At 42.2% G+C, this 27,061-nt stretch overlaps 1 protein-coding gene across 16 annotated transcripts in view; it reads left to right on the top strand.

Moving 5' to 3' along the window:
* CLIP1 (CAP-Gly domain containing linker protein 1) overlaps positions 1-26,730 on the top strand; it is a 116,697-nt gene extending 89,967 nt beyond the window's left edge. For 11 of the 16 annotated variants that reach the window (XM_053369975.1, XM_053369974.1, XM_053369973.1 and 8 more), the window contains 7 exons: positions 4,896-4,948; positions 6,704-6,724; positions 11,377-11,494; positions 13,193-13,343; positions 15,230-15,279; positions 23,575-23,699; positions 24,918-26,730. In XM_053369975.1, coding sequence (XP_053225950.1) covers positions 4,896-4,948; positions 6,704-6,724; positions 11,377-11,494; positions 13,193-13,343; positions 15,230-15,279; positions 23,575-23,699; positions 24,918-25,140 — 741 coding nt within the window. In that variant the 3' untranslated portion in view covers positions 25,141-26,730. The remainder of the gene's footprint in view (positions 1-4,895; positions 4,949-6,703; positions 6,725-11,376; positions 11,495-13,192; positions 13,344-15,229; positions 15,280-23,574; positions 23,700-24,917) is intronic. The other 5 variants (XM_053369967.1, XM_053369969.1, XM_053369979.1 and 2 more) reach the window with 1 other exon arrangement.
* Positions 26,731-27,061: the final 331 nt, after the last annotated feature.

The raw sequence follows: 27,061 nt of genomic DNA, 5'->3' as shown, positions 1-27,061 counted from the left end.
AAGCTAGCAAAAGTCCACCCTGACAGGAAAGCCAGTCTATCTCCAAGGTGGTACGTTTGTGGCTCTTCCATTGGGTTTTAAAGTATTTGAGCATAATATCTTCAAAGATATCCAAGAAAGGGGGAAAATTGCATAATGCCCAACAAATCCCTTGCAGGAGAGAGGAGGTTTGATGGAAAGAAGTGTTGATTGTTAACAGGGGTCTACATCTATTGGCTTTAGAGATTGGTCAGCCTTTCTGTCAGTGGCTTTCCTTACATTAATATCTCTATAATGGGGTTTTCGTCACAGTGACCTTCTGAAGCTGCTTGCTGAACCCGCGCCCCCCCCGCTCCCAAACCAACAACACACCCCAGCACTAATTTGTAAAAGGGATGTTTGAGCAAGTGAGCAAAACTGTTTTTAAGTATTGAAAGCTGTGTTTGATGATTTTGAATTGGAATGTGTGCAAATGAGATTCATTGTGCTTGCTGTGAGATTTGCTTGGGATAGATGTGTGGTCATTTATTAGCTATATAAAATCTACTTCATACCATTTATTAACATATACATATAGTATGGGCCTTTCACGCACAATCTCTGTTGAAATGAATGGGAGTTGGCCAGGATCACACACTTGGTGCTGACTCAAGGGATCTGTGTTCTGCTTCAGCCTTTGCACATCACACACAAGCAACTTTCAGCTAACTTCTAAGTCAGGGATCTAAGAAAAACTCTGCAATGGCCCCAACACCTTAGAGAGCATATTATGTTCACACAATCTGTCATCATCTTTTCATCCTTCTCCTCATTGGGTAGTAAGTGTATTCATTGCAGAGGTAACAAGACGATCCAAAACCTGTAGTCAGAACCAAGTATCTGGGTACATCTACTTAATATCTTTCTAATTTTGCCGCCATGCATCATGTTTTGAAGTAATTTGCAATCATATTTTGATTTGGGTTAGGGTTTTTGTGCGAGAGGAATGAGTAGGAGACAAGCATGGATTCTTCTACAAGCTTTAATTTGCAAATATGAGGACTAGGAACTTGGTTATTCAAAAGAGAAGCAGACGTCCTCAGCAACCTAGGGATATGCAGAACGCCCAAGCCTTGTCATTAGTATCGCTTTGGGCTTGAAAACTATATCAGCAGTAGTTGGGAAGCTGAGAAGAAACTGGGACACTGAGGAGGCAGAGAGCCCAGGCTTTACATTTCAGCCTCTTACAGCAATTCTTGTCCTTTTGTCTCTTGGGAAAACCTGCAGGGGTCCCTGGACTAATTAATGTGAACTAAAATAGTATGTAGACCTTATTGCAAGCACAGGCTCCGATGCTGGACGTGTACCAACAAAGCACTCTGGGTATGGCTTGCAGACATACATTTTTTAAAAAATTGAATTTTAAATTTGATTTGTAAGCAACTTTAAATTGTTGGATAAAGAGGGGGCACTAATAATGGGTATCTGCCCAAGGCATGGTAGTCATGGAGCTAAATACGTGATAAAGCCTAGTGTAGCTAATTAGCCCAGATCAGCCACTTCTGCAAGGCATCCCAATGCTCCCTTTCAATACAGGAGCACCCCCAGCCCAGCAGAAGCAAGTAGCTTACCAAGTTGGTGGGTAAGGATTGCTGAAGTGGAGGCAGCCTAAATTTACCTCTCTAACTTCTTAAAATTCAAAATCACACCAGGAAGCACAATTTGCCAGTCCCTTCTCCTGCACAGGTCCTCTTGCAATAAAAAGAAGTCGCTCACTTATCTGCATTTCCGTTGCCCCCATTACATAAGGCTTCGGAAGGGGCTTCCAGGTGGGTGGGTTGGGTGTTGTGGAAATTGGTTAAGAGAAAGAGCTTAACCCAAAGTTAAATCTGGTCCAAGGACTTTCTGCCTCTTCTTCACCTTCCCTTGCTGCATATGACAGTTGTTGGCAGAGAAGTCCTAGAGTAAAGAAATCTGGTAACTGGAATTGGAGTGCTAGCCTAGGAAGAATATCCCCCTACCAAGTTAGGGTGCCAAGGAATGTGAATTGGCTAGCCCTAAAACATAAGTGAAACATGTTCATTTGCTAAGGTTTTTTCAACAGTGTTGTGAGCAACCCTGGATGTTCCTTGGAACCTTATCAAAAAGATCAGTAATGGCAGCCAATCCATTGGTTTATTATTACCACTATAACTCAGCAAGATGTTCTAGGGCGCACTGTTAGCTCACACAGAGCAGTGATGAAACCTGACCAGCACCCATGTAAACTGAGTGTGTGTACGGTTGTCAGGCCCCTTGGGCCTGAAGTCTCCAGGTACACCCACTGCCCCCAGCTGGCAGGCTGCCCTACCCAGGCTGCCTAAGCAGGTAAGAAGGAGTGATCCTCTTACTTCAGCTGGACCTGGGAATACAGTGGTACCTCGGGTTACATACGCTTCAGGTTACAGACTCCGCTAACCCAGAAGTAGTACCTCGGGTTAAGAACTTTGCTTCAGGATGAGAACAGAAATCGTGCGGCGGCGGCACGGCGGCAGCAGGAGGCCCCATTAGCTAAAGTGGTGCTTCAGGTTAAGAACGGACCTCCGGAATGAATTAAGTACTTAACCCGAGGTACCACTGTACCCCCTTTCACTAAGATTTCTGACTTAAATTCCAATGAGTGACCTATTTGCTCATTTGTTGGACCTTGTGTTTTTTGTTTGAAAATAACAACGACTATGCTTAATGAGATCACTGAGATCCATGACATCTTCAGGAGCCGCCCTCAGGTTTGGCCCTGAAATCTCAGGAGGTGTGAGGCTCCTGCCCTGGCAGCCCTGCGTGTGTGCCCTAAAAGAACTCTCTGGTTCTATGGCAGAGAAGCCAGTGTGGAAAGGGTCCCTGAAGACCTCTGCTTTAGAATGTACGTCAGAGAAGGGCTTGCATAAAATTCAGATGGCCAGCCTTTCTTTGTCCAGAGGAAGTTAGAAAGCAGTAAATGAAAGCTGTCCAGAATGAGCTTATTTTTCGGAGTGAGATTTAATGTCTTTAAAACTAGCAAGATGAGTCTTCCACTTACCTTGCGGGTATTTTTGATTGGTACTGCTATGATAACAATATAAATTCTGGCCAGTATCTGTTAGTGAATCTGGATATGCCTGAGGCATTTTGCAGATTTAACTGGTATGTTTCATCAGTGTTTATATTTACATCTGAAGTTTGTGTATTTGAGTAGAGGAAATATGGGTATTCTCTTCATGGCTGCTTAAGTAATTAGCTGCTTTGTAATTAATTAAAGGATATTCAATCATATATTAGACCCTTACCTTGGGGAAATTTTCTGACTTGCAGTATTTCAAATCTTTGTGTGGCAGCCCTTAATTTAAAATTAGGAAGTTTTATTACTTTAAAAAATTAATCCTTCATTCTACGTATTTTTTGCTGAAAGAATTTCCCATAATCCACTTGGTCCTGCTGGGGGTAGCATATGCAATTTTTTCCGGTTGATGGGGGCAGGGAGAAGGGCTACTGCCAGAAATTCTCAGCAAGAAGCAAAGGTCTTTTCTTGGATATATTAAAAATAAATTGTAAAATAAGTATGTCATATTCAGAGCTTTTGTGGTGGTTATTTATATCACATAATATGTAGAGATGTGGTGTTCCTAAGTAGTAAGTACATGTAGTCTGGCTGCACCATTTGGGTGGGAGAGAGGGAGTTGATACTTTCTCATCAGACACTGTGTACAGCAGACCTGTTCCTCCATGAATACTGACCCAGCTCTAGGGCATTATGAGGATTTTCAGACTGTGCTGAGGTTAAACTGGCAGATGATTATTATTATTATTATTATTATTATTATTATTATTATAGTTAGTAATTTATTAATATTCTTCCACACAAGTGCATCAGAGGCAATGTACAGTAGAAAGAGGAAAACAAATACATTTTTTTTAAATCAAAAGAATACAAAATAGACACCCATGGCAGAGAACCGTTCATCTAGCTGGGAAAACCCATTGGAACAATTGTCTTCAGAAGGTGCTGTCCAGAGGAGACCTTTGAGGGCTCTCCGTGACACCTATTGCCAAAGATGCCCCTTGAAGTCAATTGGGGTGGGGGCATGGCATTGGTGGGTGGAGCAACAAATGTGAATTTTACCTTTTTGCAGTAGGTTACATCTCTGCAGCTTGCAGGAAGGAGATTTCATGGGCTGCCCTTGATTACCTCCGATTTAAGCCCTTGTATCCTCCATCCTTCAGAACAAAGGCACTTTCCCTTCCAAATTCTTCTCCTTCCACCTCTGGAGTTTCAGTTTTCTTGCCTCTACAGCAAGCCTTGAAATTGAGAGCAGTAGCATGTGCAGCCTGCCTGTGCGGGGGAGGCAGATGAGCTGTCCTCTGAAGCTGTCACTGAAAATAGCTATATTAGACTTCAAGCACATTCTTGGCACAATATGATGTCTGTTCTAGGCCAAACCTCCCATGGTTTGCACTTTCCTTCTCTCTCTTGTGGTCTAAAAGAGAGAGAGAGAGAGAGCGCATCAACCTCTCTTGGGAACTGAGGGCCAAAGCTCAGAGCTGAGAGACATGGAGGGGAATGGCTATAGCTAGGGAGATCTGGGGGCCAGGGGGGGATGTATGTGTGATCTGGCTGGCTGCTGTTGTGGGATTAAAAGGGGCAGAGGAGGACTCTCCTGTCAGGATTCAACAAATCCCTCTGGTCAAAGAGAGCATGTGAAGAGGGGAGAAAGAGTTGGGGAAGAGGCAGCGTTGCCTCATGCGCCTGCTGAAAATAACAAATTTCTGTGAAAATGGCTTAAGTTGCAGAGGATCCCCCCCTTTTTTCCACCTCTGGAGAGAAGACAATCTGCAAATTAGGGAAAGTTGCAGGATGTTTGAATTAGAATATAGCACTGTTTGATTCTTAAATGGTAAATGAGACTGATTTTCTCTTTCAGCTGGACGAAGAGAGATCTGTCCTTAATAACCAGTTGCTAGAGATGAAAAAGAGGTAAGCTTTCTCACGGGGGGGGGGGTGTTTGGGTGTATGCACCTACAGACAATTGGGAAAAATAGGACTAAATAAACCCTTAGTGAAGCTGTTTGATTCCATCTACCCTTCTTTAGTTGAAATAACCCAGGACTGCACACTTCAGCTGTTGACAATGCATGTGGAATACTAAATACATGCAAAAAGTTTCATCCTTCTCATCACTAAAATATGTGTGAAAAGGCTTGACCTTAAGAAGCATTTAACATTGCTTAATCTAGCATGTACCATACTCTGTTAGATGTTCCCTTCTATTCTCTGCATTTCAGCACCTAGATAATTGTGCCATTTTTAGCACTAGAGTATTGAATCGCTTTAACAGATCTGGAAACTGCGCAAAGCCTCCCCGTGGATCAGCTTCAAAAGTCTTCATTAAGTGGTTTTGTCAAAATATTGCTAAACTCTACACCCACTTCAGGCAAATAACTCTTAACAGTTTGACTTTAAACCTCCCCACCCCAATGGCACATTAGTCCATTGTCTCTTTAGACAGACAGAGGCCAACAACTTATAAAGCTGGAAGTGAAACATCTTAACATTGACATTTTAACACCTTCAGGGGATAACTAATTTAGAAAAAAAAGCATCCTAGCAAACATAAATATTCTGGATAGAAAATATACTGTATAGAAACATGAATGAGTTTTATTTCTGAAGTATGCTTACAGGGTGCCTTGTAGTTTATGTAACTTTATAGTGATTGAGACAGTTAAATTAACCAGGGACTTTCCAAACAGTTCATTTTCAAGGCTCAGGAATTAGCAGTAGGTTTTCTGCCTAACCTCTCAGGTTTTGTGATGCAAAAACAAGAGATCTTTGGTCAGTTGATATAGAGAGACCTCATGGAGTGAGCAGTCTTGCCCATCACCCTTTCACCCACAATAATTCTTCTTCTCCTGCCCCCAAAATTGTCTTTGTGAAAGTAGGTATTAGAACAGCCTTTTCCAAGCTGGTGCCCTCTGGATATTTTGGACTACAACTTCCATCTGCCCCAGCCAGCGCAGCCAAGGGTCAGCAACAGGGAGCAGAGCAGCCCTCAGGGTACCGGGAGGGTGAGAGGTGAGGTGGCAGCGAGGTTGGTACCATCGGAGCCCCTGGGGCGCTCCCCCCCCCGGCTTTGCCCCTTTCCCTCTCTCCCTGGGTAAGCCAAAGTGACGCACCTGGTGGGAGGTCAGCTAAGTGCCACTGATTCCTACTGGTTGTAGTTCAAAACCTCTGGAGGGCACAAGGTTGATGAAGGCGGAGTTAGAGAATTTTGGGACTCTCTAGCTAAAAGGGGGCTCAGTGTTGCTTCAGCTCATTAGATCCATTGTGGATTTGCTAACTGTCTGACTTGTCTCTGAGCCTGCGCTATTTTCTCAATACTCATTTCACTCCTCTCTCTTCCCTTTCCTACCCTTGCTTCCTTTGCTATATCTGTGTGTCTTTAATGGTAAGACTAAAGAAAGTCTATCCACGTTACAATAAATAACTTTTTTTTCCTCGCCAATAAAAATTGTTGTACATATTTTTCGGCTGCCTTTTTGTTTCCTTAGTGTCTTGCTATTTTGTTTCGTTTTTTGTTTCGTAAAATACTCAGCAGTATTAAATCTTTTCTTTTTTTTTACAACAACAACAGAATCCACTTCAGTGCAAATTTAGTTCTTCCTTTACTGTATTTTGCATTTCTCTTCCATGTTTCTAACATGTGGTTCTTGTTATCTTGCATTTTTAAAGCTTGCCCAGTATCACATTAAGGTACTTGCTTCATTATTTGAATTTCTTGGTTTCTTTTGTGGCAAGCGAAGAATCTGGGTGTGCTTCTAGCTGGGGGTTATTGGAGTCACCCATGTGATCTATTTAGTAGCTGCTTCTGGGCACAAACCACTAAGAATGTCTCCTGCACAAATCTACTTCACTCAGTGGAGCAAATCCCATTCATTTCAGTGGAACTTGCTCAGGAGATGCTTCTGGTGGGGTGAGCCCCTTGCAACCTTAAATGTCACTAAAAAAAATTGGTACAAAACATGGGAATTACTGTACAAAATGGTCATGAGCCCTGCCCTAATAAACCAATTGGAAACTGTTGTTAAATGGGTCTTTTGAGCCATGAAATTATACTTTTCAAGTTGATAATAACTGTGCTCCCATCCTACAAGAAAACGGATGAGGTTTCTCAGCATGACTGAGCTTTCAAATTGCTGGGTGTGGGGGTGTGGGTGTATACATACATACACATACACACAACTACATAGAAATATATATAGTTTGTCATTCAAAGCACATCTTCCAATTTAACCATAGAATCGCCACATTTTTTAACCCAAGGATAAATATTGGCAGAGGTTTTTCAAGCATTTTGGTGCCAAGGCAGAATTTCCAAAAGACTATTTTCCCTTATGTTAGTAAAAACATAATAAAATGATTATTTGCTGTGCCTTACCTTACTGCGGCCAGGGGTGGACTGTCTCATTTTGCCTGATGCTAAGATGGGACGCGGGTGGCGTTGTGGGTTAAACCACAGAGCCTAGGACTTGTCGGCGGTTCGAATCCCTGCAACGGGGTGAGCTCCCGTTGCTCAGTCCCTGCTCCTGCCAACCTAGCAGTTCGAAAGCACGTCAAAGTGCAAGTAGATAAATAGGTACCACTCCGGCGAGAAGGTAAACTGCTCTGGTTCGCCAGAAGCGGCTTAGTCATGCTGGCCACATGACCCAGAAGCTGTACGCCGGCTCCCTTGTCCAATAAAGCGAGATGAGCACCGCAACCCCAGAGTCGGTCACGACTGGACCTAATGGTCAGGGGTCCCTTTACCTTTACCTTTAAGAGCCCAATGGTTCTGGGCCTCTGTTATGTATCATGGGGGTTCTGTGCTGGCAGATCCAGTTGAAGTGTTTGGAGGTGTATGCAAGAGGCATTTTTCAAAGTCAAGGTGGAAGGGAACAAATGTGAGAGGTGTCTGAGAAGAAAGGGCATTTGAAATGTGTATATATTAGGCCTGTCACCTGATTTGAAATAGTTTACCTAATTAATTATATGGGTTCTAGTTAATTGCTTAAATTTTCATATGTGTAAAGAAATGCTCTGATGCAGAAAGCATGCTTTTTAGATGATGTGTGCATGCATTGTAGCTGTACATCATCTTAGAAAAGGCATATATTCGCCCTTGTCTCCCACATTAGAGAGAGACCCTCAGTTAGGATGGTACTTGCCACTTCCATAAGTAGTTGTATTATAAATAATAATATAAATTTGTGTGTGTGTGTGTGTGCGCGCACCTTTTTAGTCTGTCCACAGTTTTATCTGACTAAGCACTGCAGCCCAAGTAATTACTGGCCATGTGCTTTCCCACTTGCAGAAGGGCTTGTGAAATGTGGAAGTGTGGAATGTCACTAGCCAGAAGAACAGTTTGCATGATAAGCTGTGAACACCTCCAAAATTAGGTGCATTTCTCACACACACCCCGAAACACAATGTTTTCTGTCTAGTGCAAAGGCTGGCATCTTAATAATCCTGGCTCTTCTTTTCTGCTTTTCAATCAAGTTCCTAGTCCCCATGGTTGTCAGGAGAAGCTTATACTCTTCTCTGTGTCCTCCTGCCATTTCCTTTCTTCTCAAATTGTGTAAGCCAGTGCAAAAATGATGCAAAACTAGCCCAATATTGTGAATACAACTTGCTTTTTGTGTGTGCAGAGTTTACCTATATGGACACACTTTTACTTACACTCAAGCACATACCCTGAATGCACACAGTTCAGCGTTATACCCAGTGATGCACAGACGGCCCCAGTAATTATGCAAGGCATGCTGCTGTTAGTTTTAGCAGACCAGTGGTCAATGCTTGACATATAGGAGCTGTCTCTCATGTGCTCAACAAGCATTCTGCAGAATCAAAGGCAGACTTAAATGCCATGGAGCTTTTCTGGAACAAAAGACAGCCTTTCTGATATTTAGAAGAGACACTCTGGGCAGCTGTTCGGGGCTGTGGCCTGATTCTGTGCAATTCCTTCTCTGTCTTAAAAAACAACAACCCTGACCCAGCTGTGGTGTGTGCCTTCATGTCTGTACATCCCAGATTCTCCAGTTGCTGCTTCCATGACTAAGACTAAACATCTGCATAACTTCAGATAGAATTCTGTGATGTATTATCACTGTTGTTTGTTTGTTTGTTTTTGCCATATTTCTTGGGCTCCTGCAAGGACTGTGCTGTATTTCACCCGCTGGTTATCGTGGTTCTCACTAACTGTAGATACCATGGACACTTAACAAGCTTTGGTTTAGGGCTATTGATTATCCCTTTCTTCAGTTTGCATTTTGCTCCATCTGGATGTGCATGAGATACTCTCTTGCTCTCTCTTTCTCTGGCTACCTCTGCTCGATTTTAGTTTCCTCCAATAGCAATTGTTGGCTGTCTTTAAAAACAAGAACAAAAAACAGGCCTACTCTCCCAATAAAGGGATTGAACCAATTTGTAGTGTCTCCCATTCAGGCCCTATTTAAATAAGGAGGAATTGCACAGTAGCATCCCGTTATTTTCAGTGCGCCTTTTAGAGGCCTTGTTTTCTGTGACTGCGTTCAGAAAAGTAACAGGGCCCTGCCTCAAGGGTTGATATTGCTGGTCATCTGCTGAGGGCCCGGTATGAACCCATTGACACGAGCCCCCTGGGCTCTTCACCATTGCAGCCTTCTTGGCAGTTCACCTGCCTCTTCCTCTGGCCCCCTCAGCCGTGGGGATGAGAGGCGGCAGGAGCAGAGGCCGCTGCCTGTCAGCCGATTAGGCCTCTTCCCGGCAGGCAAGCAGGTGGCAGAAAGGAAGCAGGAGGAAGAGCAGCAGCCAGGAGCAGCCCAAGCCATTTTGCTGCCTGAGGCAAAGGGCAAGGTGGTGCATTCCCCATTCTGTGCACAAAACCTGACTAGACTGGTAGTTGGCTCTTTCTTCAGCATTCATGGTGGAACCGCAGAGCAGCAAGCTAGCTTGGGGCCACTGGGCAGACCACATGGCACACATTTAAAGCCACCCCCCAAGCAAATGCCTCACTCTGCCTCCTGGAAGGGCCAGTCCTGGCAGCAGCAGCAGTTGCTCGCTGTGGTGGTGAGAAGGTCAATGAAGGAGCCCTGCGGAGTCAGCTTGAATTGTCGGGGAAAAGACAGAAGGGGCCCTTAATGAAAGTGTCTCTTCCTCTCTTCTTCGCCAAGTCATGGTCCTGGCCTGTGGCCTTCTGAAGACAGTAGTCAAGGGGGCTGTCAGAATTGCTACGCAGGGCAGGGCCCACTGTGATTCACGCGTTGAGTCAGTGATGCAGAAATATTGGAAGGCCAAGGCATTTAAATTCTTGTGTTTCAAGTGACTTAACAAATCTGAAGGCAACTTTGTTTTCTTCACCAGTTCCCTGTTTAGTGGCAGCTCCCTTAGTAAACTTAGGCTACGTCAAGTGCTTGTGCCTGGATTTTCAGACTGCCTTCTTCATCTTTAAAAGTTTCTTATCAAAACTAGTGGATGTCAAATGCTTAAGAAGAAAGTCTTAAAAGCCTCAGCTGCCAAGCCTTTCCTGAATGCTGAGAGAGGTATACATTACCACCACCACCACCATCCAAATGCTACAAAACCAATTTTAAGATGCAGGCAAATGTAAATAGCTTCCAGCCGCACAGCTGGGCAAGAGTGTTCTGAAGGCCCCTCAGCCAACTCCTTGGTGGGTTTTTTCCATAGCCATCTATCATGCTATTTGCTTAGGAAGCCACTTGTTGCGATGCAAGCAAAAAATAGAGGTGTTTAGTGTTTTTTATGCTGAATAATAATAGTTTACAACCCTTTGAACTGTACATTTGTGTTTTAGTTTGTTACAGACCGACCAACCAACCCTCTGTTAATACGCTCCCAGTTACTCTGGGTCAAAAAGTTCATTCTCTGGAAATTTGGATGTTAACAGAAATTAGTGAGGACCAACTGATAAGTCCAGCTTCACCCCTGCTTTGCATGACAGCTGTGTACCTGAGCTTTGCATGCACTTTCCGTTGCTTGTTAATAATGGTTCCAAGAAGTAACAAAAGTCTGAAATTAGGCTCACTCTTTGCAACCTTCCCCCTCCTTTTCAGTTTTCTATCTCCCAATCCTATTAACATTTTTCTTTAAATTCAAATGGATACAATGATATGCAGATTCTGGCATGAATCTACATAGGTAAAACTTTTCACTTTATTTCTACTGCTGTAAAATCCCAAATAATTTTGCCAAGTATTAAATCTCAGTAAGCAAAGCTAGAACTGAAACTTCTGATAAGAACCTTTTCTACTTCTATAATACAGTAGTTTTTAAAAATCCACCTCTTCCCCCTGCCCAACTTGGCCTTTTAAGCAATACTAACGGAGCAAGTCTTCACCTAACTCATGAAACCGTTTGACTCTCTCTTTTAGAGAATCTGACTTAAAAAAAGAAATTGATGAAGAAAGAACATCCTTGCAGAAATCCATCAGTATTACTAGTGCCTTGATCACAGAGAAAGATGAAGAACTGGAAAAGCTCAGAAATGAGGTACTATTTTTAGAAGCACCGTCTGCTGACTTTTAGCTGGTTTGCAAAATATACCCTTCAATTCGGGTGATGAGGTGGGCTGGTATGGGATAAGACATATAAAAATACAATATAATTAACCTTTCAAATACAGTGGTACCTTGGTTTATGAACTTAATCCATTCCGGAAGTCTGTTCTTAAACCAAAGTGTTCTTAAACCAAGGTGTGCTTTCCCATAGAAATTAATGCAAAATGGTTTAATCCGTTCCAGACTTTTAAAAACAACCCCTAAATCAGCAATTTAACATTAATTTTACTATCTAACGAGACCATTTATCCATATAATGAAAACAATAATCAATGTACTGTACTATAAAATAAATAAAACAATATTGTAGATGATAAAAATGAAAATTAAAAAAAATTCTTACCTGCACTGATGAGAGTCATTGTTTGGTTGGAGGGCTTTTATCCATTTCCGCAGTCACTCAATCAATCAATCAATCAGTAGCTGAACTGGGTTCCACACAGTTCCCACCCACCCCCCACGCTGCCTTGGGAAATGCTCCCTAGAGCGTGCGTCTCCCACAGCAGCTGGGGGGCGGGGAGTTGCACGCCTGCCAACCAGCTGGCTGGCGGGCACGCAGCTTGCCTCCCTCACGGCTGCGGGAAACGCTCTCCTTCCGCAGCAGCAAAGTCCATTGCCCACGTACATGCACCGGGTTCTGCCCAACTTTGGGAGAAGGAAGCCTGGCATGCGCTCATACATCATGCGGCGAGAGGATGCCCAGTGGGGTCCGTCACAGCTGGGGAGGGGCAGCCATAGGAGGGCCCGTCACAGGTATGAGTAGGCCTGGCAGGGCTCAGCGCAGCCACTGCCCTACCCAAGAAGTGTGCAGAAACACCCAATCAGGCAATTCTAAATTTTCTTGTGCAAATCTGAGGGAACAGAAGACAAGAATATTCATAAAAGTCTAAGCTCCTGAAACACCTGAAGGAGCGTTATACCTGAAAGATGGTCTCCACCCCCATCGTTCAGCCCGGACACTGAGATCCAGCGCCAAGGGCCTTCTGGCAGTTCCCTCATTACGAGAATGAGGTTACAGGGAACCAGACAGAGGGCCTTCTCGATAGTGGCGCCTGCTCTGTGGAACGCCCTCCCACCAGATGTCAAGGAAATAAGCATCTATCCTATTTTTAAAAGACATCTGAAGGCAGCCCTGTTTAGGGAAGTTTTTAATATTTAATACTGTATTGTTTTTAACACTTGATTGGGAGCCGCCCAGAGTGGCTGGGGAAACTTAGCCAGATGGGCAGGGTATAAATAATAAATTATTATTAATAATAAAAACAACAACAACACCCTTACTAACATGCTGAAAAAGAAATGAAAGCGGTTGTAAATTCTCAGCACACACTTTTCAATACTTCTGGTGTATAATTTTTTTATGTAGTTTCCTTGTGCAGTGTTCAAATTTTGCTCAAATCTGAGGGATCAGAAGTATGTATATATTCCTCAGTTCAGGAGCATTCCGTAAATATTTACGTGTACAGCCAGAAAAAAAAAGGAGCGCAGAGGAATTTGTGGGCATGGAAAGGGAAGTAGCAGAAAGTGATTATGGATCCTGAAAGGTTCCCCACCAAAGAAAGGGGCCCTCAGGCTGAAAAGGATTCCCTCCCCTGAGCCACCGCATCCTCTCTTTGTTTACCTTTTGCAGGTGACCGTGCTCCGTGGAGAGAATGCCACTGCCAGGAATTTGCATTCTGTAGTTCAGTCTCTGGAGTCTGATAAGTTGAAACTTGAACTAAAAGTAAAGAATCTGGAGCAGAAGCTCAGAGAGAGCCAGAAACAGCCACGTGGCTCCTCAGGTAAAACCAGCTCTGGTCTGCTTGCTGTATCTTCACTGTGCAACTCACTGAAAGTGAGTTGGCTGCAGGGTATATGGCACCTCGGATCCCATCGGATGACAGAGTTAAGTCCCTTCATGTGGTGGTAAAAACCTGCATCCCTTAAGTGACTTATTAGTTCAGTTAGGGGTGAGATGCCACATTACGTAGGTGGTTGGTGTAACCGCTTGATAACCTTTGGGATGTGAAAGGGCCATCACTGGATTCCAGCAGCAACAGAATCCTAAATAACTGTCTTATATTCTGTAGTACTCAAATATGTTTCTGTGTCTTTGGAAACAAAGTAGGAGAAGCCCTTTGGGGTTGTAGCTCTTCACAGGCCCTTTGAACCTAATATTGCACTCAACAGTGAGAATGTTACCACATGGTAGTAGTTTAACAGCTTGAGTGGATGTGTAATTTATAGACCTGAATTCCCTTCCCTCCCAGATGTCCACTCTGCAACCATGACCATCTCCTGTTCTAACTGGAGAGCGAACACAGATTACCATTCTCCCAAGGGTTGCCACAGTGAGCATGTAATCACGGAATAAACTGTTCAGAATGTATGGTTGTCACATGTACATTTGCACCTATTGGCATAATGATACTGCTGGTCAGTTCCCTGCCTTAGAAAAGTGGGGCTACTTCAGTTGTTCATGCATGGATTTTCAAACAATAGGTTTGCAGGCATTTGGTTTCAGATTTATAATTTGCAGGCTTTGAAACTCTGGAACCTGAAATAATGGTCCCCATATTCATTTATCAAAGCACCCTCAGAAATAAGCAAGGCATTTCAATAGTCAGAGACTTTGATTATCAGTTTAATGCTGATATTGCCATACTGTTAAGTAGCATGAGACTCCATGCACCTAGTAAATTCATTTAACAGAGAGATGGGATAATACGGTTTCAGATAATTGGGGAGGAGTGTTTTTTCCTCATATTGCCATCCAATGCATCACTCCTGTTGCATGTCTGTGTTTAAGTCCTTTCACCCTCACACCACCCACCATGTAATATGCTCTGCAGTACTGACTTGTAGACCAACTTGGGTTTGCATCAAGAGTATCACTTGCAGCCGGAACTGTTTTCTGGTTCAACCATGAGTCCTTTTGCAAAATCACTCCAACTTTGCTGCATTTGCTCCTTTGTTAAAAGGAATATGGGATTTGTATGTGGTTTAAATTGGTGCTTTTACTTTTCCTTGAACAATCAATTTCACTTGTAACAAAAATTGTATTTTATTTATTGTTAACTCACTCTAGTAAGCTAATCACTTTGAGATCTGATTATGATTTCAAAATACTTTGAAAAATAAGTCGCAGAATGCAGCATTTTATAGCTGAGGAATAAAATAAAAGCATATGGAGCACCAGGTTTAAAAAAGATCTAAATTAAAACCTTGTAAGGTCTTTACATGGTTCAATAAACATGGCAGAGTATTCCCTGGTCACCTCAGACATCACTTCCGAAGGCAAGAGATTTGGAGCAGGGTTTTCAAACATTGTCCTAATATATGGGCAGGTTCATGCCGTTTTGAGCTTTAAAGGTAAGAATGAGGAGCTTGAAATGTGCTCAGAACCAGACCAGTAACCCACGCTACAGTTTCAAAGCAGGCATGAAGACTTTGTGTAGCCTCCAGGGGCAGTCTTAGGTACAGCTCACTACATTACTCCAATCTGGAAGTTTTAATCAGCGTATAGATATGAGGCCAGATTTCCTTTTCTTTCTCTCCCTCTCTCATATCTCTCCATTTTTCTCCCCACCCCCTGGTTCTCTCCTAAATTCCAGTTGTATCAGCACATAAGTAATGATTATTTGCTGGAAATATTTTCATAAGTGTTTTTTTCTTCTACTTTTCTAAGATGACACAGCCAGTGATGCCCTCCAGGATGAAAATAACCAAGAAAGCCAGGTATTTCTTTTACCCTCTTGGCCCCATGCAGAAATAGACAGCTGCAGAGCAGCATTTCACGGGTTGGTTACGCGTACGATTAACATGGGATGACTTCTACCTCATTTGTTTCTCATGGGGGGGAAGAAAAATGATGTCTTAATTTGCGTAAAAAAAAGCAACCTGTGAAAGAGCAATTGGTAGGGCAGCATCCCAGAGATGGTGGTGCCTGTCTGGCCGGGTGAAGGATGAGCCACTGGTGGGGGTGAATAAGGTATGGCTGGATGTAGGAGATGCTCAGGTGTACTTAATTTCTGGTAGTGGAACCACGTCTCTTCCCTTCCGACCCTTCTCTGGGGCCAGTGACTTAATCTATGTCTCAGGAATAAGAGCTGGGCCTAACATCAGCAGTGAGATTTGTCGTTTCTCAGATCAGAAAGTATTTGAGTAGAATTATTGCATTATCAGACATTAGAAATTGCCTCCAAAACCTAATAATAATAATAATAATAATAATAATAATAATAATAATAATAATAATTTATTTATACCCCGCCCATCTGGCTGGGCGGCTTCCAACAAAATGTTAAAATACAGTAATGCATCAAACATTAAAAGCTTCCCTGAACACGGCTGCCTTCAGATGTCTTCTAAAAGTCAGATAGTTGTTTATTTCCTTCACATCTGGCGAGAGGGCGTTCCACAGGGTGGGTGCCACTACCGAGAAGGCCCTCTGCCTGGTTCCCTGTAACTTGGCTTCTCGCAGTGAGGGAACTACCAGAAGGCCCTCAGCGCTGGACCTCAGTGTCCGGGTAGAACATATCCATATCAGTTTCTAATCCTGCCCCATAATATGCAAAATCACTGCACCCTGATTCCTTTTATGATGGATCCTTTCCACCCATACTGGAATGGGGAGGGGCCGCAGCTCAGCAACAGACCACTTTTTTTTTTTAATGATATTTATTAAAATGTCAAGAGAAATTACAAAAGTAATAAAGAAATAGAAAAAAGAAAACAAAAGATACAAAATACAGAGAAAATAAAAACAATTAAAAATAAATCCATCTTTCCATGTCTTGCCTTTCATTTACTTGTTTCCCTGACCTCCTCACACCTCCCTTTTTTGTATTCCAGTTCGAATGGTTAATTCAGCAAATCCTTTCCCTCTTTGTTTTTATCTTAATTCTTTATCTTAACATATTATAACTTTATATTTTCATCTATTAACAAACCATTTTTACATACTCCTTTTTAACATTGTTGCTAAAACCGCTTCATTTCATTCTGACATCATTTTAGCATTCCTTAATTTTACAATGTTTCTGTAGATAATCTTTAAATTTCTTCCAATCTTCTTCCACCGACTCTTCTCCCTGGTCTCGGATTCTGCCAGTCATTTCCGCCAATTCCATATAGTCTATCACTTTCATCTGCCATTCTTCCAAGGTGGGTAGATCTTGTGTCTTCCAGTACTTTGCAATGAGTATTCTTGCTGCTGTTGTAGCGTACATAAAAAAAGTTCTATCCTTCTTTAACACCAGTTGGCCGACCATGCCCAGGAGAAAGGCCTCTGGTTTCTTCAAGAAGGTATATTTAAATACCTTTTTCATTTCATTATATATCATCTCCCAGAAAGCCTTAATCCTTGGGCACGTCCACCAAAGGTGAAAGAATGTGCCTTCATTATCTTTACATTTCCAACATTTATTATCGGGCAAATGGTAGATTTTTGCAAGCTTGACTGGTGTCATGTACCACCTGTATATCATTTTCATAATATTCTCTCTTAAGGCATTACATGCCGTAAATTTCATGCCTGTGGTCCACAACTGTCCCAGTCAGCAAACATAATGTTATGTCCAACATCTTGTGCCCATTTAATCATAGCAGATTTAACCGTTTCATCCTGAGTATTCCATTTCAACAGCAAGCTATACATTCTTGATAGTATCTTAGTTTTGGGGTCTAACAGTTCTGTTTCCAATTTTGATTTTTCCACCTGGAAGCCAATTTTTTTGTCCAGATTGTAAGCCTCCCTTATTTGATAGTAATGAAGCCAGTCTCACACTTTATCTTTTAGTTTCTCAAAACTCTGCAATTTCAATTTGTCTCCTTCTTGTTCCAAAATCTCCCAATACTTCGGCCATTTGGCCTCCATATTGAGCTTTTTCTGAGCCTTCGCTTCCATCGGTGATAACCACCTTGGGGTTTTGTTTTCAAGTACATCTTTATATCTTATCCAGACATTAAACAATGCTTTCCTGACAATATGGTTTTTAAATGCTTTGTGTGCTTTAACCTTGTCATACCACAGATATGCGTGCCACCCAAAAACGTTATTAAAGCCTTCTAAATCCAAAATGTCTGTGTTCTCAAGAAGCAGCCATTCTTTCAACCAGCAAAATGCTGCTGATTCATAATAGAGTTTAAGGTCTGGCAGGGCAAATCCACCTCTTTCCTTTACATCGGTTAGTATTTTAAATTTTATTCTGGGCTTCTTGCCCTGCCAGACAAATCTAGAAATGTCTCTCTGCCACTTCTTGAAACAGTCCATTTTGTCCAAAATTTGAAATGATTGAAACAAAAATAACATTCTTTGCAATACATTCATCTTTGTAACAGCAATTCGACCTAGCAAGGAAAGCTTCAGATTTGACCATATTTCTAGATCCTTTTTCACTTCTGACCAACATTTCTCATAATTATCTTTAAATAAATTTAAGTTCTTAGCGGTCATATTAACCCCCAGGTATTTTACTTTCTTAACCAGTGTTAAACCTGTCTCCTTCTGAAACCTCTGTTTCTCAATCGGTGTTAATTTTTTTTCGAGAACATTAGTTTTTAACTTGTTCAACTTAAATCCTGCCACTTGACCAAATTCTTGAATCAGTTCCAATACTCTTTTAGTACTAGATTCTGGCTCCTGTAGTGTCAGTACTAAGTCATCTGCAAAAGCTTTCAATTTGTACTGTTTGGCTCCGACCTGTATACCTTTAATCAGATGGTCCCTTCTAATCATATTTAGCAAAACCTCCAGGACCGAAATAAAGAGCAATGGGGAAATTGGGCAGCCTTGTCGTGTCCCTTTCTCTATCTTAAATTCCTCTGTCACCACATTGTTAACAATTAGTTTAGCCTTTTGTTCTGAGTAAATTGCACCTATACCATTTTCAAAGCCTTGACCAACCCCCATCCCCTGAAGATTTTTCTTCATAAAACTCCAAGAGATATTATCAAAAGCTTTCTCCGCATCTACAAATATTAAGACTGCTTTAGTATTAATATTCACTTGCAGTTTTTCCAAAATGTTAATTATATTTCTCGTGTTATCAGACAAGTGTCTGCCCGGGAGAAAGCCAGCTTGGTCTTTATGTATCTCCTCCACTAATACTTTTTTTAATCTTTTAGCCAAAATATCTGCAAAAATTTTGTAATCCACGTTAAGCAGGGATATGGGGCGGTAGTTCTTAAGTTGTGTCTTTTCAGACTCAGGTTTCGGTATAAGTGTAAGGTAGGCTTCCTTCCACGACTCTGGCGCTTTTTCCCCCTCCAAAATTTCATTACAAACCTCCTTTAGTGGTTGAGTAATCCAATCTTTCAAAGATCTATAATATTTTGAGGTTAAACCATCCGGCCCTGGAGATTTGCCCAACTGCATATTCTGGATGGCACCTTCTACCTCCAGTTCTGTTATTTTATAGTTCAACATAGACTTGTTTTCTTGAGAGATTTTTTGTAATCCATTTGTTTTTAAGAATTGGTCTATATCAAACTCTTTCTGTGGCCCTTGTGTATATAACTGTTTAAAGTACCTCTGGAAACATTTTCTAATTTCCACTGGATTCTGTATATTCTTTCCTTCCACTTCCAAATTAGTAATGGTATTAAGTTTTTGTCTTTTTTTCATTTGCCAAGCTAACAGTTTCCCACATTTATTAGCCGATTCAAATGTCCTTTGTCTCATCTGTTTAATTTTCCATTCTGTTTCCTGATTCATCATTTTCATGTATTGGACTTGGTATAACTTTTTCTCTCAGAATCTCTTGTGACTTTGGTTTCGCTCTCAGTTTCTTCTCACCCTCTTTTTTTTCCTCCAAAATTTTGTCTTTTTTCTCATTTTGAATTCTCTTCTTTATTGCATTCTGTTGAATTAGAAACCGTTTGCGTTTCTAAAGCAACAGACCACTTTTGTGGCCTGGAGAAGGTCCTGGGTCCAGGTCCCTGCACCCATCATTGGCTTAGGCTCTGGAGAGCTGCTGTAAATCAGAGCAGACTGACTACCAAGCATCTGTCTTAGGTAAAAGGCAGTGAGTAGGCCTGGGTGATATATTGACATATTGCCCAGGACCAGTATGAGGGCCAGACCGCGATGGTGACTTCACTCAGTGGTATATGGCTGGTGAAACTGCCGCTGCTCCTGAGCCCCTCCAGCACCCAGCACAGCAAAGGAGAAACAAGCTGTAACCGGATGCTGGAGGCAGTGGGACTCAGGAGCCATGGTGGTTTCACCAGCCATATACCACTGAGTGAAACCGACATCATGGTTGGTCCCTCACACCAGCGCAGAGGGAGAATCAAGCTGCATCAGTGAGGCTCCAATACAGCTTGTTCCTCCCTATGCGTCATTAAACTGCTTGGCTGAGGAGAGCCAGCTGTCCTCTCCTCACTGGCTCTCCTCAGCCAAGAAGTTTTATGGAGCCCCGGACCCGCCACCAGCTCGCACGATACATTGGTGGGGTAGGGGCGCTCCTTAACTGCTCCCACTCCCCAGCTGCTAGTGCGCAAGCGGGAGAAGGACTGGGGCTCCTTCAGCTGGGTGGGGGGCAAGCAAGCGGCCTCTTTCTCCAAGGAGAAGGAGGTTGCTTGCCTGCCCCCTTCCCATTGCCAGCAAAGGCAAAGGAGCCCTGCTGGCGGAGCCTGTCAGGGCTCCCTCCATCTTGGGGCGTGGTCTGGCTCACTCGGCTGTCAGGCGGGAGCCTCCCCACAAGCTGAGCAGCGGACTTAGGCCAGCTGCATTGGCCCTGACCTGCAAGGCTCTGGGGTGAAAGAGCCTCAGCTCCTGTGGTGAGAGCTGTGGCAGTTTACCCAGCACCTCAAGGGATGGGGCCAATGCAGCTTTTTTTCAGCATCGCGGGATATCGCCAAACCACAATGTTTGACTGGTGATGCACCGCAACGTTAAAAACCTAATATCACCCAGCCTAGTGATGAGTTTCATTAGGAACTGATAGCTACCAGCTCAGCAGATTTTACAGGCTTCTTTTTTTGGATACAGCAAGAGTGACTGTATCCCACTGTCTCCCTCACACACACCCCACAAAGGCCGCCATGCACACACAGACTCAGGGCTCACACACACCCTCCAACATTTCTCTGATGAAAATAGGGACATCCCATTCCATATAATCTTACTATTTATACCCCATGCATCTTACTGGGTTGCCCCAGCCACTCTGGGCACCTGCCCATATATATAAAAACATAATAAAACATTAAACATTAAAAAAAACCCTTCCTTATACAGGATTGCCTTCAGCTTGGGGGGGTCACATATCTCCCTGCCCTCCAACATTTCTCCAATGAAAATAGGGACATCCCAAGGAAAAGTGGGACATTCCGGGATCAAATCAGAAACCGGAGCAGCTTCTCTAAGTCAGGGACATCCCTGGAAAATAGGAACACTTTGAGGGTCTGACACACCACGCAAGAAGAATGAAAACACACACAAATAAACCGATACACAATGGTCTCCTGCTGACTCAGGGACAAAGAGCACACTTGTCCCCATCGGTGTGGAAAGTTAATTGAACCTTTACAGAAGCCCAGCTCTGCAGAGCAGAGAGAGAGCAGCTGCGCTGGGAAGAGAGGCTCCTGCACTGGCCCTCCTGAAATCCCTGGAAAGCCCCTTTTCCAGGCTCCAGCTTCATCACCCAAACTGGGGTAAAAGGTTGGAAGGGCAAGCTTAGATGTTGTATCTGCTGGGACTTCTTCAGTGTAATACACTTCACATAGGCTTAATTATAACTATAGTATAATTAACATACTAATGCTTGCTTGCTTTTTCTTCCCCCCACCTTCCCTTGCTTTCATCTGCCTCTGGGAACGTTTTTCTCCAATCAGCATATGGTTTGTTTCCACTTTCTCTCCTTTTTTAAATAGCTTTGTCAGTTTCAAGCTTTTTGCTGTGAGCAGTTCTCACTGTCTTATCCCTTGTGCGGCTGCCCCATAGTTCTCCTCTGCTTTGCCTTCTGTAAGAGGAATAGTCCTGTCTTTAGTGCAAAGAGACAGGGGGGTGCTAGCTATTCAAGCTTAGGGGCACAGGCCCATGGCACAAGGTTGCAGAAAAATGGCATACGCTAATTGATATGGATAGATGCATATTTAGGGCCACTTTCAGGGTGGGGGGTAAACCCCAGCTCTTGCTTCCAGAGCTTACCCTGAGCTATGGGGTGCCCACAGGATTTTCTAGACCCAGTGCAGGTGGCTGCAGTCTCACTGGTACTGCACTTTGCAGTGCACCCAGTGGTCCTACAGGGCAGCGTAAACTGTATATAAAACAGCCCAGAGAGACAGGACCCATGCAGAAGATCCAGGGTTTTGTTCTCCTGGACCACCCCTTGATTGTACCCAAGTAAAGGAGGAAACCTGCACTATTCTGGGAACTTTTACATGAATAAATTGACACCTGTCCTAGAAGGATGCCCTGGTGTTGTGAGCCAGCCTTTTGGATACTGAACCACCAGGGTTAACTATTAAGGAAATCTGCCAGAGGACAGTACTTGGGGGTGTCATATATTCAAAGAGATATCATGGGGGGGGGAGACCCATCGGAATAAACAAGGGGCAGTTTTTTAAAAAATATTGGGAATTCTCCGACACAAAAAGGTTGCAGCTTTGAGGGCTTTTAATTTAAGCAAATGGATTTTTTGGCCCCAAAACAAAAATTAGTCATTTTTTTTAAAAAAAATATAAATTACCTTCTTAAAGCCAAGTTTTGACTGCTTTTAGTGCTCCCCTGCTGTGATGCCAAAAGCCTTGTTCTGCCCCACAAAGACTCCAGGTACACACACACACACACACACATACAAACAAACAAACACACTTTTCTGTTTTTTTCTGGGTGCTCCCACAGGTCTTCTGATGCGAAACACTTTTCTTTTTGCCCCCAAAGCATCCCAGTAATAAAAAAAAATCATTTACATTTTTCTTTTCTATTTTGCTGAGTGCTCCCTTAGTTTCTTTGATGCCAAAAGTTTTTTTTGTGGCTCGCCAGTCATACAAAAATTAAAATTGGCCACATCCACTTTTACACTTCAGCTCTCAGGATTGTTGGTCAATGCTGCTTATGGCCCAAAAAAGTTTAGCTACCCCTGGTTTAAAGACAAGGTGACTTACAGAAGATGTGACAGAGGTCTGTAAGTTTATGTATGTTGTGGAAAGAGTGAATAAATAGTGTGTGGAGAAAGGGATCCTCCATGGTCCATAAGATTTGAATATGGGTTAATCCAATAAAATGAATTGGCAGTAGATTCGGAACAGACAAAAGAAATTACATCACACACTGCAGAATTTATGGAATTCACTAAATCAAGACACAGTGGTTGTCAGTGACTTGGGTGACTAGAGAGATTTGTGAAGAGCAGAAGCAGCTCCTTGTCATGGTGGCTCCATGGAGCCTCTGTGCCTTCATCCCCTGCTGATGTCCTTCTCAGAGGCACCTGGTTCTCTAGGCATATGGAACGTATACTGGAAGGTTTGATCAAGTCCCTCTCCAAAGACTCCCGAGTGAGCTTAGCTATCACAGGATAAGTTGACAGGTCTCCTTAGAAAAGACCCAGAAGCAGACAACCAAAATGTTCCAGGGGGCTGGAAAAATTCCCCTTTGTGAAAGGTTTTTCGTTTGGTTTAGAAACAAGGGAGGGAGCACAATAGGGGAGTATAAAATTATGCATAGTGTTGAGAAAATGGAAACAGAATCTGTTATGATACTAGAAACAGGTCATCAGAGCAAAACATGTTTATCTAAGAGAATTGCTATCCTGTGCATTACGGTTTTCCAGCTCTGACAATTCACTCCTCTACATACCATGAGGTTTATTAATATTTGTTTAATGCTTAAAAGTGTTCTATGTTTAAAAATAAAAGTTACAAGCATTCTATCTATGTATAAATTAAGTCAGCACAATTTCTTTCTGTGCCCAATTTCTGCCCTATTCATTGCTTACATCACATGCTGTATTTTTTAAAACCTTCAGCTTAAATATTCTGAGTTTATAATCCTGTCTCTTCTTTCTTCCACCATGTACCCTTCAGATTGACTTTCTAAATTCAGTGATCGTGGATCTTCAAAGGAAAAATGAAGAACTGAAATTGAAAGTGGAAATGATGTCTGAGGCAGCACTCAACGGCAATGAAGAAGAAGCTATTAATTATGACAGGTTGGTTACTTACAATATCAGCTGGAAATCTTGGTAGCATTTTAGAATTGAGGCTGTTGAACTGGCCTCATCAAATGCCAGCCAGAAATTCCTGAAGTATTACTGTGGTTTTCAAACTGTATACTTGCAAGTAACCCTATTGAAGAACCTCGGCACTGCAGAGGATCCTGGGTCATCTGCAGAGTGCACACTCCGTTCATGGGGCTCACAGAGTGAGCATTTTAGACCTCCCCATGGCCACTAGGTCAATTGAGAGATGACCTCAGACACCCCCAGGGTCTCCCTGCAACTGTGCATCACACAGTTATGGTGGGCAGGCTACCTTTGGGGAGTTATTTCACCAGTATTGACCTTCTAATTGACAAACACTTGGTAAGCTTCTGAGGAACCTCTGAGTGCCCAGAAAGGATTTTTAAATGCTATGGCTATGTCACTACAGATTCACATCATGCACCTTTAATTACTGTTCATCTTTACTAAGCTGAGTGTCATGATTAAGCCACTGTTTTCATGGTGCCAGTGTGGATAGAGCTTTGATTTCCTCCTGCCCAGTGAATTTGATTCCCACATACAGATGGCAGGAAGTGAGTTAACAGCTACCCCAACTGAGACTCGCTGAAACTTTGACCCACAATTGTCAAGGATATAGACAGTTAAGATTTTAACCCTGTTTCTCTTTAGTGCATGACTCCCAGACTAGTCAAGGACATGGGACAATCCTCTTTAAAATTAGTCTAAAACCTTGGTGTGAATTTCAGACTGTTTGTATCCCTATTTCCCCCCCCCCCCCCGCAAATACGTTGAGATATGAGAAATCTCTGCAGTTCACAACAAGCAGTAATGTATTTCTGTGTAGGTTTCAAGGTAAAGTGTGGAAAGCTTCTGCAAAAGGCAGATGATCTTGCCTGCTGGCCCAAACCCTCCCAAATCAGTACAAAAGCAGGAAGTGTTTTGATCTAAAGGCAGCCCTGTTTAGGGAAGTTTTTAATATTTAATGCGGTATTGTTTTTAACACTCAATTGGGAGCTGCCCAGAGTGGCTGGGGAAACTCAGCCAGATGGGCAGGGTATAAATATATTATTATTATTATTATTATTATTATTATTATTATTATTATTATTATTATTTCCTATATATTTCCTGTCTCTTTAGAATCACCGTTCTCTGTAAAAACAAAATGAAATTCTAGTCTTACTTATCAAATTTTGATCTTGGCAGTGAGGAAGAAAACCAAATCAAGAAGAAGCCTCGCCTTTTCTGTGACATTTGTGACTGTTTTGATCTCCATGACACTGAAGATTGTCCAACTCAAGCACAGGCGTTAGACGAACCTCCACATTCGACTTACCATGGCAGCCGAAAGGAAGAGCGCCCCTATTGCGAAATCTGCGAAGTGTTTGGGCACTGGGCTACAAATTGCAATGACGACGAGACCTTCTGATGCAGGAGAGGACCAGGGAAAAGAAACTTTGCTCTGTGCATTAGTCGGACTATGTCCACCCCCAGCCATTGAGGGGCTGATGGCGCCGGAAAGAAAAGGACAGCCACCCTTGCCCTCCCCAACCTCTTCACAACCAACAGACATAGAGATATTTTGGTCTTCCATAGCAAAATAACTTTATACCGCCCTAAGTTAAATGAAAATAGAAATAAATAATTTACTAGGCAGATTGCTGCCATTTTCTTTTCCAACTTCTGGGTTTGCATTATCTTTAAAGAGGAACTTCCCATATGTCATGTTGTTTAGCTGTAAGGGGGAAACAGCAAAACTCTAGTTATGTTTTAGCTTATTTAAAGACCTTAAAATTATGCTGTTAATTTTCATATTTGCACTATGCTCTTAAAGCTGCAGTTGTACGTTTTTAGATTTTGTAAAGTTTTCAACACTGGAATGAGTTAAGAGATGAGCTCTTTATTATTTTCAACTGCTCAGTTATCTCTTGTTCAAAGAATATGTGAGCTCTGGTGCACTACCTAGAGATCAGTAGTGCCTTTATTTCAGCAAGATTTCTTAATGGTGTGAAATTTTGTTTAGAAAAATATCATGAAGCAGGTAAGCCAACAAGCTACTGTGCAGAAACTTTTTATAACACAGCCTCTAAGCTGCGCACATGGACGGACCTTCCTTTCCACGTTCTTTCAGCTTCTGTAGAGTTGTACATAATAAGTACATATATAAATATATTTAAGAAAAAGGTTTATATTTTGAAAAATTCTTGTTGTCTTTAGTGCTTCTTTTCATCTGAACTCCTCAGAGGACCTTTGTGCACAGCACAGTCAATTGATTTAATAACTTTAGATAGCCTCAATCTTGGGAGATTTTTTCTGACTGAGTTTATTTTGTGTGTGTTTGCAAAAAAAGAAAAAAAATCAGCAAATTTGTATCCTGTAAAAGGTTTTTATTAAAGCCCATTCACAAATCAAGACTTTTTAAATGAACAAATAATTTATTTATTTCCCCCTTGGTCTGAATTTAGTTCCAGATGAATGTAAAACAGAAAATTCAATATTTAAGAATTATGGATTTTCTAAGAAGCAAAAAAAACCTTATATGAAATGAAGAAAATGTAAAACCAACAGGCTTGTGCTGTTATGGGTGAAATCGTGGCATGCATTGAAGTGGATGTAAAATTTCTGATGGAGTTAATGCTGTGGGCCACTGAACCCAAGTCAAGGTGACACCGCTTAAGCTGGTTTAGGTCTCTCTTCTTTTGAATGTCTCAAAAACAAATGTAAAAAAGAGAAGCTATATGTTCCCTGCTCTCTGTACATTAGAGGAATTTAACTCTTGTATAACTTTGTGTGTATGTGTTTGTGTATATATATATATATATATATATATATATGCGCACCTCTGATGTATTTTTCCTCCAGATTACAGACAGTATTTGGCATATGAGTACAATTTAATGTAATTGTTGGAAATTTGGAGTAATGAATGTATAAAAGGGTTAGGGAAAAAAGCAGGGAAATCAGTATTAAACTAAACGGAGTGTACTGTAGCTTTAATAAAACGGTTATTCTCTTGTCACCTGTGTTGTTTTTCTTTTTCTTTGAGATTACAAAACCCAGAATGCCAAACTGCTTACAAGCCATTTGGGCATATAAGTGGGTAAGTAAACAAATAAAAATTCTGCAGTGCACAGGTTGAACTGGGACCATGCCCAAGAAAGTGTTAAGTCGGCTCTGTGACAGGTTCTGCTCTTTTTGTTTGTCGTCATCACTTAATGCTAAACATGTTTTTTATCATCTTATTAGGGTGCAATGGTTTTTCATCAGGTTTGCTAAGGGAAATTTGGGTGTGAGAAGCAAGTGTTCTTACTTGTGTCTCAGGCAGGTGTAGGTAGCCAGGTGCCTTCTAG

Source organism: Podarcis raffonei, chromosome 16 (genome assembly GCF_027172205.1).
Source record: "Podarcis raffonei isolate rPodRaf1 chromosome 16, rPodRaf1.pri, whole genome shotgun sequence".
NCBI classification, from domain to species: Eukaryota; Metazoa; Chordata; class Lepidosauria; order Squamata; family Lacertidae; genus Podarcis; species Podarcis raffonei.
Note: the sequence above shows the minus strand (reverse complement) of the source record. Positions and strands in the feature narration are given on the sequence as shown.